Source organism: Amblyomma mixtum, chromosome 4 (assembly GCF_055824585.1).
Source record: "Amblyomma mixtum isolate Tamu chromosome 4, ASM5582458v1, whole genome shotgun sequence".
NCBI classification, from domain to species: Eukaryota; Metazoa; Arthropoda; class Arachnida; order Ixodida; family Ixodidae; genus Amblyomma; species Amblyomma mixtum.
The window spans coordinates 29,361,060-29,377,123 of NC_143015.1; the positions used below are offsets into that span (position 1 = coordinate 29,361,060).

Genomic DNA, 16,064 nt, shown 5'->3' on the forward strand with positions numbered 1-16,064 from the left:
CCTCCACTGCTCCACTGTGATGGACGTAATCGTTCCGCAAGCGCGAAGGGCGTCCCGAATGTAAAAATCTTCAAGATGTTCAGGGAGCCAAAGTATCTTGAGTTTTACTGTCTTCTGTTCCGGGTCAATCACTAGACAACGGCGGTTTTTCACTTGTAACTCCTGAGTGCTCACGAGCTTAGCTTTCGCTAACGCTGTCTTGCATGTTATCATCCATACGTGAGACATCTGAAACTGTCCGATAGAGCTGATGTCACAGAGGTCAACGACCCCCCGTAAGGCATCTCTGAAGTCCTGGGCACGATAGGGACGGCCAGCAAGTTCCGCATGCAGAAATACGGAGTTAAAAACCAGCTTACCAGCAGGCAGACGGGGAAGAACAGTACGGTAAGTATTACTGGCAGCAGAAGCCGCAACAGTACCTCGGCCTAGGGCCCATTTATCCATTTCTGCGGAGAGCATCAAAAACGCGACCGTTCGGAACGCCGTATTCCACGGCCACAGAACAGCTAGGAGTGATACACCTCTCTTTAGTTTGTTTTGCGGACTACCTCCGTAGCCTTCACAGCGTTGCACATGATGTATGAAACGGAGTATAGTGCTCAGTGAACTAACCTCTGAGCCACGACTGCAGCAGGGAGTGAAAGCGTTATTTTTTATGGCAACACTCCCGCTATCCTTCCCATTACTTTGCCGATGCATCTAGCCAGTGCAGCAGGGCGGTAAGATTTGAGGTGAAGTGGTGAATTGCCTTGTTCAAGGAGTGGGAGTAGACGACTGGACGTCCAGTGATACGGCGAATTTTACCAGCACTTTATATATATATATATATATATATATATATATATATATATATATATATATATATACACGTAATTCGGTTGACACACGGTAGAAAAACAACTGAGGAGGAAAGTTGTTTTTGTACCGTGTGTCAACCGAATTACGTTTACGTTCTACCGGATCCATCCGATCTTCACACCCTTCTTATATATATATCTATATATATATATATATATATATATATATATAGGGTCTTTCATGTAACTTGAAGCAAGGATTTAAAAAGCGGTAGACCGCAGCCCGCTGCAACCAACGATACATTGTTCGCCATCATGTGGCGCTCCTCAGAATAATTTTTATTGCGCTTGATTAGTTAATTAACTACGATGAATTATGCAAATTTTCAAATATCCATTTTAGTGCCAAGAACGTTACGTTAGGTTGTAGAGCAGGTTTATAAACAACCGATACAGTTTATTATAGCATCGTATCACCTACGGGGTCCTTTTTTCAGGCATCTAAAAAAAGCCCGCGTAATACGAAAAAATACCACGTGGCTACGCTCGTGCGCTACCAAATTGCAGCGCTCTCAGCGGCGTTTCGAGCAAACGGAGCGTGCCCGCTGACCGTGGCGGAGTGAACGACTGCCGCTTTTAGCAGCGGCTCGACAGTGCGTCAGCACTTTCCGCAGTGGCGCGGTGGCCGTTCACTTCGCCACGATCAGCGGGCACGCTCCGTTTGCTCGAAGCGCCGCTGAGAGCACTGCAATTTGGTTGCGCACGAGCGTAGTCACGTGGTATTTTTTATTACGACAGCAATGCTACGCCAGGTGTCGCCTCTTCGCGGTACCGCAGCCTAACCTTCACGGTCGGTGGTCGGTTATGTGACTACTTACGTCATACCGGAGCGAGAGATGAGGCACCAAGTCGGCTCTTTAGCGCGCCGCAGCTAGAACTTCGCGGCGGTCGACCACCTGCGAACGGCGGCAAGCGATTGACGTCATACAAGTTGCAAAAGCTTGCAGGCCTTGCTGCGGTGATCGATGTGTGTTGCAGCGTGTGGTATGACGTCATCCACAGACATCCAGGCGCTATCGGGTGTAGAGAAAAGTAGCACCTGCTAACCGGTTCTTCGGTGTAGCTATGAAAGACTTCGAATGCGAGTCAAGATTCTTGTGTTGTGTTACCGTTTAATCTGATGGAGGCTATGGATATCGAAGATGGTACAAGTCACAGCACTTGCTTTCGCAATTACCTAGGCTTAACCGAAGCTTAGCCACAGCAATTTTTCGTATTTCGCGGGGTTTTTTTAGATGCCGGAAAAAAGGACCCCGTAGGAGATACGATGCTACAATAAACAGGATCGGTTGTTTACAAACCTGCTCTACAACCTGACGTAACGGTCGTGGCACTAGAATAAATATTTGAAAATTTGCATAATTCATCTTAGTTAATTAACTAATTAAGCGCAATAAAAAAATTACCGACGATTACGTTACTTCCTAATGCGAAATTTGAGCGCAGCAAATAAGCTGTTTCACCTTTTCGATAGTGAGTCAACCCCAGCTGCGGAGTTGGTTTCAGGGACAACGCCGCCGATGCCGACACAAACAATATGATACCCTCGCTTCCGCAGCGCTAAGAACCAGGTCTAGCCGTGGGAAGGTGGTCACGTATTCGTCGACGTGCCGGGGCCTACGTGAAATAACCGGCGCGTCGGCAACTGCAGAGCACCCTATCCGCCACACAAGAACAGGGGGGGGGGACCCTTTCCGTATTTAAAAGCGATTCAACGAGACATCATTCAGGCCTTCGAGGCACACAAACCGGGACCACCGAATCTTTCCAGGGAAGAGCGTGACGCCTTGGAATCACTCAGCAAGCGAACGGACATTGTTATTAAACCCGCTGACAAAGGAGGCGGCATAGTAATTTTAGATAAAGAAAAGTATATCCAGGAGGGATACCGCCAACTCAATAACTCCAATTTCTATCGCTTGCTTTCATCAGACCCCACCACTGAGCACAGTAAAATTATAGAAAAAACCTTGAAACAACTCACCGATGAAGGTGAATTACCGCCACGAGTAAGTAAGGCGCTGACGCCATTAAATGCGTCTCCAGGGCGCTTTTACATGCTCCCAAAAATACATAAAGAAAATCATCCGGGTCGACCGATCGTTTCCGGCATTGGCACACTCACGGAACCGATCTCCAGCTACATTGATTCTCTGATCAGGCATATCCCTCCTAAACACACATCTTACATTCGTGACACTACTCATTTTCTAAAAGAATTAAGTCAATTTAATGCTCCAGAAGGAGCTTTTCTGGTAACCCTGGACGTGGTATCCCTGTACACTAATATACCGCATGATGACGGCATCCGGGCTCTGATCACATCGTATGAGAAATACAAAAGCATAGATTCTCCCAGCAAAAGTACCCTCGCAGAACTGACTAATCTGGTTCTCAAACTCAACTCCTTCGAATTCAACAACTCTTTCTACCTACAAACGAGTGGCACCGCTATGGGCACAAAGATGGCGCCAAACTATGCCAACATATTCATGAACAGCATTGAATCGGACTTTCTTCGGTCATATCCAACAAAACCGGCTTTCTACAGACGCTTCCTAGACGATATATTCATGGTATGGACCGGCACTGAGGACCAACTCATCCAGTTTATCTCATCATTTAACAACATACATCCAAACCTCTCTTTTACGCACACCTATTCGACCAATCAGATTAACTTTTTGGACGTCTTGATTCGAATAGAACAGGGCATCTTAATCACCAGTGTCTACAGGAAGCCCACTGATAGACAACAGTACCTCCATTTCAAGAGCTGCCACCCACGCCACTGCAAAACCTCTATTCCATACTCTCAGGCCATCAGATTCAAACGAGTGTGCTCACGCTCAGAAGATTTTAAGGATAATTCTAATCGTATGCGGGAGGTTTTGAATCATCAGCGCTATCCGCTCTCTATTGTCGACGATGCAATTAGAAAAGCGGAAGAGAGAAACCGTAACGAACTGTTTGGGGATCCCGCGTCAGCAGCTCCCAATGAACACCGCTCTAATCTAGTCTTAACCTTTGCGAACAACCTTCCGAATGTAAACAAAATTCTAAGAAAACATTTTAACATCATCGAACAAAGCGACCGACTCTCAAAGGTTTTCCCAACGGCTCCACGGGTCACCTACCGACGACCAAAAAATTTGCAAAATTATGTGGTTCACTCTACTATAAGTAAACAAGAGCCTGTAGGTTGCGTGCCTTGCGGGAAGAATCGGTGTAAAGTTTGCAAGCACATGCAGAAAACGACGTCGGCTCAGAGCACACACTTTAATTTCAAACACTCCATTCGAGAGAACTTGAATTGTGACAGTAGTAACGTACTGTACATGCTCGAGTGCGGCAACTGTCAAATGCAATACATTGGCCAGACCGAGAATCCCTTCCGAATTCGATTCAATAATCACCGCGCGCATGCCAAATCACTTCCTCTCCTCCCCCTGTCGAAACACGTCCGTCAAGAAAATCATGATTTCGACAAAATTAAAGTCACTCTGCTACAGAGCGGTTTCAAAAATACCCGTGAGCGGGAACAACGGGAGTCATACTTTATTTTCAAATTTAATACGGTGCAGGCCGGTATAAATGAGAACCCCGGAGCTCTCTCCGCACTTCAGAAATCAGAGGCCCAGTAAGATTCACAGCCTCTTCGACTGAATCGCCTGAGGTCATACCATTTTGAGTGTTTGCGTCTACATGCCGCCTGTCTCCTACCCCAGCCTTTCTTTTCTTCCTTATGCCCAAACATTGCTGCTGAAACGACTTCTGCAGTAAACCATAAGGCGGCCTTCCACCCCCCCCCCCCCCCTTTTTTTAAATGCCATTTCAAACAGAACGACAAGAATGATACTCAATACATTACATTGGTTTTCGAACGAGGATTAGGAGTGTTGCTATACACTAATATGGTTGTGGATCACTGTGAATCCCGTTCGTCGGTCGTCCAGCTAGATAGCCCAATTTTCTACTTGCCTGCCTTACGAAGGCGCAGGGCGCTAACAAGGGGCCGTAAGTGAATTTGGGCTACCTCGTGTTTTTCAAAAAGGTGAGGTAGATGAGGGAGGTACTTAGCAAGCCACCCCCCCCCCCTTTTCACTTTTTTTGCAAGTTCTCATGCCTCCTTTTCTTCCCTTTTTTCCTTTTTTTTCTTTCTCTTTTCTTCTTTTGTTTCCTTTTTTTTCCTGCTCTGCGTCCGAACTCTCTTTCTCTCGTTTTTTCGTTGCTCTGCCCCCCACTTCGCTTTTTGGAAAGGGCACCTCGTCGGCGGCGCAGTGTCTTTGCGAGGGGGCGCGCGGCTGACGAGTAGCGGCCGGGGGCTGGCGCTGGGTCTCCGCGGGGCCCAGCCACGGGATCAGGTTTCCGTCCGGCGTCTGGTCGGTTAACTCTCCGCCGATGTGATCGCGCCGCCGCCGTAACTCACATTCAAACAGTCAGTAACCACACTTCTGTCGGGCGGTTGGCACTGTGATGCAACGGGCGCGATAATGTTTTCTTCCCGCGTGTTCGAACGTCCCGCTCCCGCCGAAGGAAGCCTCCGCCCACAATATTTCCCCGCCCACGGTTTTCCTCGCAGACAGCTCACCCCTCTCCACTTCCGCTACAACCTTTTGCCTCCTTCCCTTCCCCCTCTTTTCCCCTTTCTTGAATTCGTTCTTTTCTTTTTTTTGTGTGCTCGCATTGCAGCCTTCATTTTCCCCTTATTCGGCAGGAACACCCTTGTCCGCCACTGTCTTGCTTTTCGTGTTTTGTCTTGTTTCCTCAAAGGAGAGCGTCTTCCCCTCTCCATCTGTGTGCGGTGCCGTGAGCAAGTGGATCGTTTTTGTTCACAAACAACCTTACCCTGATGAAGGACGGTCCACCGTCCGAAACCGTCGGTAAATAAATGTTTCTTTAAGAAGTGTACTTCAACTCTTTACTTATGTTGTTAGCAGTCGAGCAAGTTTTTTCATCGTAATATATATATATATATATATATATATATATATATATATATATATATTGCTACGTGGCAGCCAGCCGAATAATGAGGCGTGATGAACGATGAACAAGAGATGATTTACTGACCGCTTGCCTAGCTCGAGCGCTCTATCCTGCGCCACTGCCAGCTTCGTCTTTTTCGTAACAGTACCCGGGGCCACCGAGCGATCGTCCCGATTGTAAACAGAGGAAGACGTTGATGAAAGGACGGGCGAAACGGTGATGGGCTTCCAGGTTAGAAAGAAGTGGCAAGGTGGTGAAGTGCTGGCCGCCATGGTGGATGAGATTATAGGTGAATGAGGCCCGGTTCACGAAGCATCCGGGCCGTAGGGTGCCAGGAGTTGACGGCCGGGGTCCTTGGACGCCCCTAACGGCAGGGGCAGGTGGGCGGTGTCCTTACGTGTGGGCAGGGTCTTGGATCGGTCGGGTCATTCTGGTCGCGGCAACGCCGTCGGTTCGTCGTGTCTAGTGGTCCGGCTGGGGTGAGCGGCGAGGTCGGTTCAGGTCGGGCGGGCTGGGGCATGGCCGTGAGGGGCGGACCAGGTACTGACGGCCGACGTCCACGGCAGCCGCAGGACGCCGAAGCTCCGTGACCAGGATGGCAATGAATGGACCCCAGCACCTCACACCAAATGTTACGAGGCAGCCAGCCGAAGATTGAGGCGTGATGAACGATGAACAAGAGATGATTTAATGGCGGCTGCCCTAGCGTGAGCGATAGGTGCGCGCCACTGCCAGTTTCGGCTTCTTCGTCCCACTACCCGGGGCCACCGAGCGCTCCGTCCCGTTATATATATATATATATATATATATATATATATATATATATATATATATCCAAATATTTGCTCCGTCAGCTTCTTTCTTGGTCCTACTCTAATTGCGCGCGTTTTTTTTTTTGATGCACTCGGAGATCTGCCACGAATGTACCTGGAGTTATTCCTAACGTAGCTTTGCAACCGCTCAACAATGCAGGGAAGACCATATTTGGGTTGCAAATAAACTTGTATCGAAGCACACTGGAAATGCCGAACGGCAGAAAGTTTGGGTAGGCAGTATTTGCAGCAAGTAAGCGGACACAGACAGGGAAGCAAGGGAAAATTAAGTGAAACAGGCTAAAACTTTTGAATGCTTTGGTTCGACACTTGTGAGCCACTTGTTCGTCGCTTGCTTTTGAGTGTTCACGAAACTCACGCGACTACATACGAGGCATTCATGAGCGTCCACCTGTATCGCACGAGGCAACTATGAATTCGTACGAGATAAATTGGGTTTCATACATCCGCACAAGTGTGTTGTGTCAGTTGAGGTATGCTACATATAAGTTCATACCAGGCACAACTGCGGCGTGTGTGAACTCGTGTGTAGCAAAAATATGTTCTTCCGAAACACTCGTGACGCGTATGAACTATTATACAGCCCATATGAGTTCATACAAACATTAGTGACACATATGAATTTGTATGAAGCATATGAGTTTATACAATGAACCTTTCTTACATAAATAGCTGATATGCTGACGATATTAGTTTATACGAGATATGTTTGTGGCCCATATGAACTTGTATGAATCATATTTGTTCATACAATGCGCCTTTCTTGACACATATCGCTGATATGCTGCCTATACGAGTTCATACGGAATACATTTGTCACACGTATAAGCTCGTAGGCAGCAAATGTGTGTTCATGCCAGGCCCTTTCCTTGACAAAACATATAAGCTGCCCATATGAGCTTAGGCGAGAAACACTTGTGACACATATAGCTCCCATGTAACATATACGAATTACAAAGAAATTTTTCGACAGTGGAGGTCACGTATCCTCCTGTCTCAGTTTAAGTCCTCCCTTCCCGGCCTTTATATCATCGCGTACGGTTCCTATACCTCCAATCTGCGGGCGCTTCCTAAGTCGCATTCTCGTCTTCTGGCACGCTATGGAACGTAGCCCAGTTTCGTCTTGAGACAGTCTTTATCGCCTTCAGTACTACAGAGACTGCTGCGTTTCACGAGGTTTGTTGTTATGCCTGATGCGTGGCCTCTCCTATCCCCTTGCGTGTCTACTCTGATTGCCTTTGTCTTCTTCAGGCTATCCACTCTCTTTCCACCAAATATTCCTTCATCGGAGCGATCAAGCACTGCTTGGCCACCATTTCTCTTCCCCGCCCCGTCATTCTGTACCATCTGCCTGCCAAGTGTGGCCCTGCTAGAAGACCAGGCCACCTCTCTGGCGTCGAGGCGGCTTGTCCTAAAAGCTGTCGTGGCTGTCGACCTTCAGTGGGCGCACCCTCATGCGCACAACCGTCCTCAGCCTGTGGCCATCGGCCTGCCCGGCGCATCACACTAATACCTTCTTGTCCATTTTTGTCCCCTCCATTTTCCGTCGCCCTCTTCCGTTCCCTGCAGCCTGTTCACTTGTCCCTCTCCTAGCTGGCCACGGCAGCTTTCCCTCGGAGTACCTTCACTGCTTTGCACTCCACCCTTCGCCTTACCGTCTATGCTGTGCAAGTATGGGTGACGTTCCCCATTCCCTAGGAGCCTGTCGGCTCACCAGGACATAGAAAAGTTCTCTAGGGCGTCTGTCCCTTTTCAGTTAATTTTGCCTGCCATAGCCTCTGCTTCGATGCGGGCTTCCGCTCACATTTGTTTTACGCTTTTATGTTTTTCTTGCGTGTTTTAAAATAAATAGGATGTCCCAAGGCTAAGAAACCGCACGCAGAACCTTCCATAATAACTCACAAGAAGAGTGTTAAAATGCAAGCGGTTACTCTGCAGTTTTCAGTGTTTTTCAAGCAGCCACAGTTACATAGACTAGCTTTTCGTTCTTTCTGTGTCGATGGATTAGGCAAAAATGAATTCGTCGGTTGCCTTTCATTTCGCGGTGAGGTGGATATCAAGAGTTCCATCGGACGACGGCTATATGCATTTTTGATTTGAAAAAAAAAAGATCTGGGTATTTCCCACAAGTTCTGTTTCTAACCTCGTTGCTTTGCTATCATAAAATCCCATCCTCCTCAAGGGGCACGCACAGTCAATTAAGACAAAACCAGGAGTTCCCAGTGAAGCGTGGGCTCCATTATGTATCGCCAAGGCGGAACGCTGAAAAAACGCGTGCGCAGATTTGTAAGGAGGAATAATAAGTTACAGTGACCGCTCGCACTTTGAAGCAATGCCACAGAAATCCATGTTTTTAACTGCAATGCAAAGGAAAATGTAACGGGGCTGACAGCCCGGAAAACAAAGCTTATCACGTACGGCAGCTTTGCATAGCTAAGCAGATGAATGTCTTTCCTCATTTTTATGTCTGTATCTGTTGTGTCCCCCCCTTATTGCTTTTGTGTGTGTGCGCCCCCTCCTAACGACCACTCAATCCTCCTCCTAACGACCACTCAATCCTCCTCCTAACGACCGCTTGCCCCTCGTCGCACGCTGTCGCCGGATGCCCCCCCACGGTGCGCCCCCGCACCCTCCTCCTGTTCTGGGAAGCCACTCCCTCCCGTGGACGCTTCTCAGCTCCCTCCTTTCTTCGGGCGGCCAGTTCGGCTGCTGCCTCGGTCGACGCTACTCGCACCCTCTTCAGCTTTAAATAAACGAAGTCTAAAAGTACCGTGTGCGTCTTTCGCTGCATTCAACACAGCGACCGGACACGACAGTGGCGACGAGAAAGTGGATTCGACCCGCGCTACGCAACGCTATTGACAAGCCATGGCTACGCGAGGGATACCAGAGTTCAACGGCTCATCGTGGTCATCGTGGGTTGGACGCCTTCAGTTCTACTTTGAAGCTAACAACATCACAGACCCAGCCTTGAAGAGGGCCAACCTGCTGACGCTGTGCGGGGAGCAGACCTACGATACTGTCTGCGCCCTTATTCAGCCAAGCACACCAGCGGCAGTGTCTTACGACGACATCGTAAAAGCGCTGCAAAAGCACTACGACCCAAGGCCATCCGAGGTCTACAGCCGGGCTCGCTTCCAACGACGAGATCAACTGGGAGGAGAAACTGTGAGCGCCTACGTAGCCGCGCTCAAGAAGCTCGCTGCCGACTGCAATTTTGGAACGCTGTCGACAACAGCTACCGGGCAGGAGGGAGACGCAGCTTCTTCTGCTAACACCACCATGCTTCCCTTGGACGTGATGTTACGCGACAGATTTGTGTGCGGACTGAGTGACGAGTCACTGCAGCAGCGCCTGTTCGCTGAGAAGGACCTCACATTCAGCAAAGCTTACGACATCGCCGTTCGAGCGGAGAGCGCCGGTCACCAGCAGAGAGGGATTCGCCGGAACATCGAGCCGGTACACCAGACAAGCAACCAGGTGCGCAAGCCTTCTGTTGTTGTAAAATCGGTCAAAAAGGCACAACGCTGCTGGCGGTGTGACGACCAACACAACCCCCAGGGATGTCGATTCCAGTCAGCCACGTGTAATTTTTGCCACAAGCGAGGGCATATCGAAAGAGCATGCATTACGAAACGGAGACTTGCCAAGATAAAGTCACCTTCCCAGCCTAATCACAGCGTCAACGCCTCAGAGAATACGCCGCTATCTGATCTCCATGGAACAACATCAGCAACACCATCTGTGTTGTACGACCTGAACACCATGAATCTCGGCACGCGACCGAAGATTTTTACAGAAGTAAGCGTACATCACCAGCTGATTAAGTTCGAGGTGGACTCCGGCGCAGCCTGTACTATGATCAGTGAGGACACGTTCCGAACTTCATGGCCATCTGACGCACCCGCCCTGCAACAAGACGACACGCACCTGCGAACGTGGTCAGGACAGAATCTGCCACTATTGGGCTCTGCCAACGTGCAGGTTAACTACAACGGCCAGACCCATACGCTACCTCTGCTTTTTGTGAAGGGCACAGGATCAAGCCTTCTAGGGAGAAACTGGTTTTCTCCACTAGGCGTGATGATATGCGGTAAACATCAAAACGCCGATGCGCTAAGCCGTCTGCCACTAGACGCAACTGTTGACGAACCATTTCCACCAGGAGACGTTCTGATGTTCGAAGCACTGCCAGAACCTCCGCTTACAGCAGGCACAGTTGCAGCATCTACGCAGAAGTGCGCAGCTCTCCGGCTAGTTTACACAGCTGTTCAACAAGGCAACGTGCATAAACTCAAAGGGGACAACTTCGGCGCTTACCGCAGGCGAGCTACAGAGTTGAGCACCCATCGCGGCTGCATCATATTTGGGTCCCGAGTTGTGATGCCGAGAGAACTACGCGCACAAGCTATGTCTCTCATCCACGCCGGACATCGGGGCATCGTTGCAATGAAAAAGTGTGCCAGAAGCTACATGTGGTGGCCTGGCATTGACAACGACATCGAAACAGTGGTGCGAGAATGCAAGCCTTGCCAGAGCAGCCGGAGCGCCCCGCCGAAAGCTCCTGTCCCAGAATGGGAAAAGCCAGACACACCATGGCACACACTGCACATTGATTTTGCAGGACCAATTGAGGGCTGCACTTTCCTTGTGGTCGTAGATGCCTACACAAAGTGGCTTGAGATAAGGCAAATGGGACAGACGACTTCGGCAGCAGTCATTGACAACCTCCGATCACTATTTGCAACGTTCGGCCTGCCGCGCAAGGTAGTGTCGGACAACGGAACACCGTTTGTGTCTGCGGAGATCCTCAAGTTTTATCGCGACAACGGGATCTCATCAGTTACATCGGCCCCCTACCACCCAGCGACAAACGGACAAGCCGAGCGCTACGTAGCCGAGCTAAAACGCGCCCTTGAAAGAGATCAGACAGGCTCGCTGCAGCGCCGCCTTGCGCGCTTTCTCTTCAAGCAGCACACGACGGTTCAGAGCACAACAGGCGAGACCCCCTCGAAAATGATGTTCGAGCGTGAAATGCGAACCCAGCTCACAGCCATCCTCCCCGAGCCAAAGGCAGAGACGTTCCGGGAAGAAAAAGCAATTCCGCGCTGCGGCACGCTTAATGAGGGGCAGCGCGTCCTCGCCCGACAGTTTCTGAAAAAGCCACGCTGGGAGGAAGCTACAATTGTCAGACGCATAGGCCTGCGCTCTTGGCTCGTCAACATACATGGCACAGTAGCACGCCGACATCTCAACCAGCTGCGTAGATTTACGACGCCGTCTGAGATCTGTCCGCCAGCGGAGAGAACACGTGCACCATTTTCCCACATAGCCTGGCACCTCTTCCCGGAAGAAGAGACTTCGCCCAGGACAGACCCAGGAGACACAGCGAACAACAGCCAGCCTACAAGTGTTTCTCCCCCGAGCGCACAAAGCCAGCGCGCCTCCACGCGTGAGCGCCGACCCCCTGCACGATACCAGGCAACTTTCTAAGGGGGAAGGAAGTGTTGTGTCCCCCCCTTATTGCTTTTGTGTGTGTGCGCCCCCTCCTAACGACCACTCAATCCTCCTCCTAACGACCACTCAATCCTCCTCCTAACGACCACTCAATCCTCCTCCTAACGACCGCTTGCCCCTCGTCGCACGCTGTCGCCGGATGCCCCCCCACGGTGCGCCCCCGCACCCTCCTCCTGTTCTGGGAAGCCACTCCCTCCCGTGGACGCTTCTCAGCTCCCTCCTTTCTTCGGGCGGCCAGTTCGGCTGCTGCCTCGGTCGACGCTGGTCGCACCCTCTTCAGCTTTAAATAAACGAAGTCTAAAAGTACCGTGTGCGTCTTTCGCTGCATTCAACACAGCGACCGGACACGACAGTATCCAAGATGAAAACAGCGTGCCCTATGCCAGTCGGAAAGCATAACCGGCAATGATGCAAAGGCACCACCTAAAATGCTCCCGTTAAGTAGGAACACAAGTTGTAGTCCCAGCCACCATAAATATTGGCTTCACTTTGCGGTGGCACAGTGATGACGATGTTTGAGTGCTCAGCTCGAGTACGCTAGGTGAGAATTCTCACCTCGGCGGCAGCATTTCGATGGAGGCGAAGACCAAAATACGGCTGTATGCTCTGCGACGTCAGCGCACATTGCGGAAGAGTGCAGTTGATAGAAATTAATCCGTGACCTCCAATATGAAGCCTTCTTTTTCATTTCTATCTTTCCCTTTTTCCGTTATCTCTGCTCTCACGATGTGGTTTACTTGTACACCGCGAAGGGACACCGGTACTGCACTTTTCTTTTCCTCATAAGCAGCTGAAGCTTTCGTCGGCTTGTCGTTATCGATAGAGGGTCGCCTCCAAGGAGATATCGAAGCGGTCGCATGTACCGATTTGTTTCATGCACATGATCTCTCTTTTCGCCAAGATTTGCTGTACACTGGAATGCACATGTATGTTAATGAGAATTATTTCTGCATTTTTTCTACTTAATGTCTAGCAAAGCTGACGCTTATCATTCAAAACATAATGTTGACTGCGGTACCAGACGCAGGCATGATCATTCCGTACACCTCAACGTTTGCCTGCACAAGCCACAAAAGCATGCTGCTATGTTTGCGCGTGCATTCCTCAAGCCGACATTGAACACTATACCCGTACACTAACTCCCGATTGATCAATTAGTACGTATTAAAATAAACAAACCAGCTTTCCGGCCAATCTTGAAATAGAATTACGGGGACTAACTGACCAATAATTGTACCAGGCAGCGCAAGCCAGTGATTGTTTTTCTTATCTTATTTTTATGCTATAGTGCAGTTTTAGGTGTTCCAGGTAGCACTGCATATTTGGCAGCCGTTTTACGGTACTTCTGAAGTGCTTGAAAGCGTTTGTAGGTTCACTTCTGATGGTTGTCTTTTTGATTATATTTGTTGACAGTGCTTCACAACTTTTCCCCTGAACAAGGCTGTTGTTCCCCACCGACTAATGCCCAATTTACCGGTTTTGTACAAATCTAAATAAATGAAAAACAGATTACTTTAGACTTATTTCTATGGGTCACATACCTTGAGGCCAGCGGGTCTCATCATCCGTGACGAAGTCCGCACCCGCGTACAGCTTTTCCTTGAATTCGGCGAAGCTGTCGGCTTGCGGGAACCGGGCCGAGAAGCCACTGATTACTATGTCCTCTTCTGCCGCAGCCATCGGCAACTGGAAATCCAAGTCAGCACAGGGAAACTATAACCGGTTTTTTCTCACCTTTTTATGTTTGAAATTTTCACTGCTCTAGCGCAAGTTTTCGACTGCCGTCATCTAGAAGTACCCCTGCACGCATCAAACACTGCGTGCAATTTATCTGCCCCTCTTTCTTTCTGCGCTGTTACATCGGCCTCACGCCTGCCTAGCAGCCCAGCTAATGTTCTCACAGCTGCTTTCCTTTCTGCGTAGACTCATCTACTTGTACACTACGACGACAATATGACGCGTGTCTTGTGCAGGGTGTTCTGTTGCAGATGACCTGCGAGGGATGACCGAAACGCATGGATGGAATTTTTCAGACGCAGCCGAGCGGCTGTGCACTGCCCTCTGTATACTGTCGCCTCAGTTTTGCAGCGTGAACTCAATAAAAGATGGTCTGCAGCATTCCGTGACTTACTACCTTTTGCAATCCAGTGCAGTCAAGCTGTTTTTCATTTTTCGTATCCACGTGGCTGGCACAAAATGTCAGCTATGAACAATTTGTACCGAAAGCGTTTCTTTTCTTTATTTGCGTGCGGTAAATCCCGCTGGTACTGCGTTAAATTGGACGCCCCACTCCAGCTGTACTCTGCATCCTGTCGTGGCCGTGTGCTTGTGTTCTACTTTAATTAGAACATCATGCGCGTACGATCTGTACATATGTTAATATGTGAATATGTAAATAGATTTCTTGTACAGTGTACCTCTCTCTCTCATCCTTTCTAAATGTCCCCTCACCTCTTTCATTTCATTTCTACTCCCTGGCTGCTATATTTTGATTTCCGCTGCCCCAGCTCAGGTGCCTCCCGCAGCGATGGCAGATGCCAGGGCTAGCAAAAAAATCTTTTCCTTCCATTTCTTTTACGCTGATGAAAAACCGCTACTACCACTACTGCTACTGCTTTAAAAAATCAAAAGAAATCTAGAGTGTGTTGAACATCGTTTAAAGGTCATTGACGACGTAGGTGCTGTTTTGCTCTGTCGCTGCGCAAAAATTTTTATTGCCTCGAATACCTGACGCTTCTCTAAAATGACAGGCAGCCCAGCTGTGTCGGGCATTCAGCTATTGTGTCCCTCACTGTGTTCTAGCCATTTCTGGACGTATAGCTTTTTACGGACCAGAGTAAATTTAAGTGTACAGCTACAATTTTATTTTGTTAGTTGAAAAGAATAGAATCACTTTTTTTTACTGTTTCTTTTGATGTCCGTGTCGTAAGCCAATTTTTACAAAAACCTTATTTCGCACTAGAAGTGGCTGTCCAACCGCGGATAAAGAAAGATTGGACATCCCCGACTTTTGCAGCGAGCGCTAGCTCACCGTTCTTCTTTTTGGATGCAATAAAGATATAGAACAACCGAGTTCGTAGCATCCAGCCACAGGTATTGAAGAAAATATATGCTTTGTGCTCATAACATAACAGTGCTTTCATGGTCGTAGTGCTACCAGAATATGTATTCTGGTGAGTTTTCAATGGTACACTTCACATTCGCGTTTTAAAGAGCCATCCGGCGTTTTTGACCAAGGATGTTATAAACTTGTGACATTCAATTTCAAAATTCCTTGGGCCTTTCGCTCACACCCAATTTACAGGTTAGCTCTGATATTCAACATTATGCTGAAGATGAAACGCTTGTTGCTAGCACGCTGTTAGTGTATTTATGGTTTGGTTTATGGTTTATGATTCCTTAACGTTCCAAAGCAACTCAGGCTATGAGAGACACTGTAGTGAAGGGCACCGGAAATTTCGACCATTTTGGGTTCTTTAGCGTGTACTGGAATCGCTTAGTAATCGAGCCTCAGAATTTTGCCTCCATCGAAATTCGACCTCCGCGGCCGGGATCGCACACGCGTCTTTCGGAACAGCAGCCGACCGGTCTAACCACTAGTGTATTTATGGACCCTAAATGTCGGACACTTCACTTTGAATGTCATTGCAAAAATTTTCGGCGAATTAAAGTACAATCCAATAGCATTAGAGATCGCTCCAGTACAATTACTCCCCCTCTTTCGTAGATTCGTACGTCGCGTTAAGTATCGAAACCAATACTGGCGCAGTGGTGGAGCTGTTACGTGGTGCGCCACCAGCCGGAGGGTGGCTGCTTGAAACAAAGCCACGGGTGGGGCTTGTCAGAACCAGATTACTGTTTTGGA

General features: G+C 48.9%; 1 protein-coding gene across 1 annotated transcript in view; it reads right to left on the reverse strand.

Annotated features, from left to right (window-relative positions):
- Positions 1-13,987, reverse strand: part of LOC149346042 (fatty acid synthase-like) — a 99,414-nt gene extending 85,427 nt beyond the window's left edge. The window contains exon 1 of the mRNA XM_089585337.1: positions 13,741-13,987. Within this exon, the coding sequence (XP_089441463.1) occupies positions 13,741-13,879 (139 nt within the window). The 5' untranslated portion in view covers positions 13,880-13,987. The remainder of the gene's footprint in view (positions 1-13,740) is intronic.
- Positions 13,988-16,064: the final 2,077 nt, after the last annotated feature.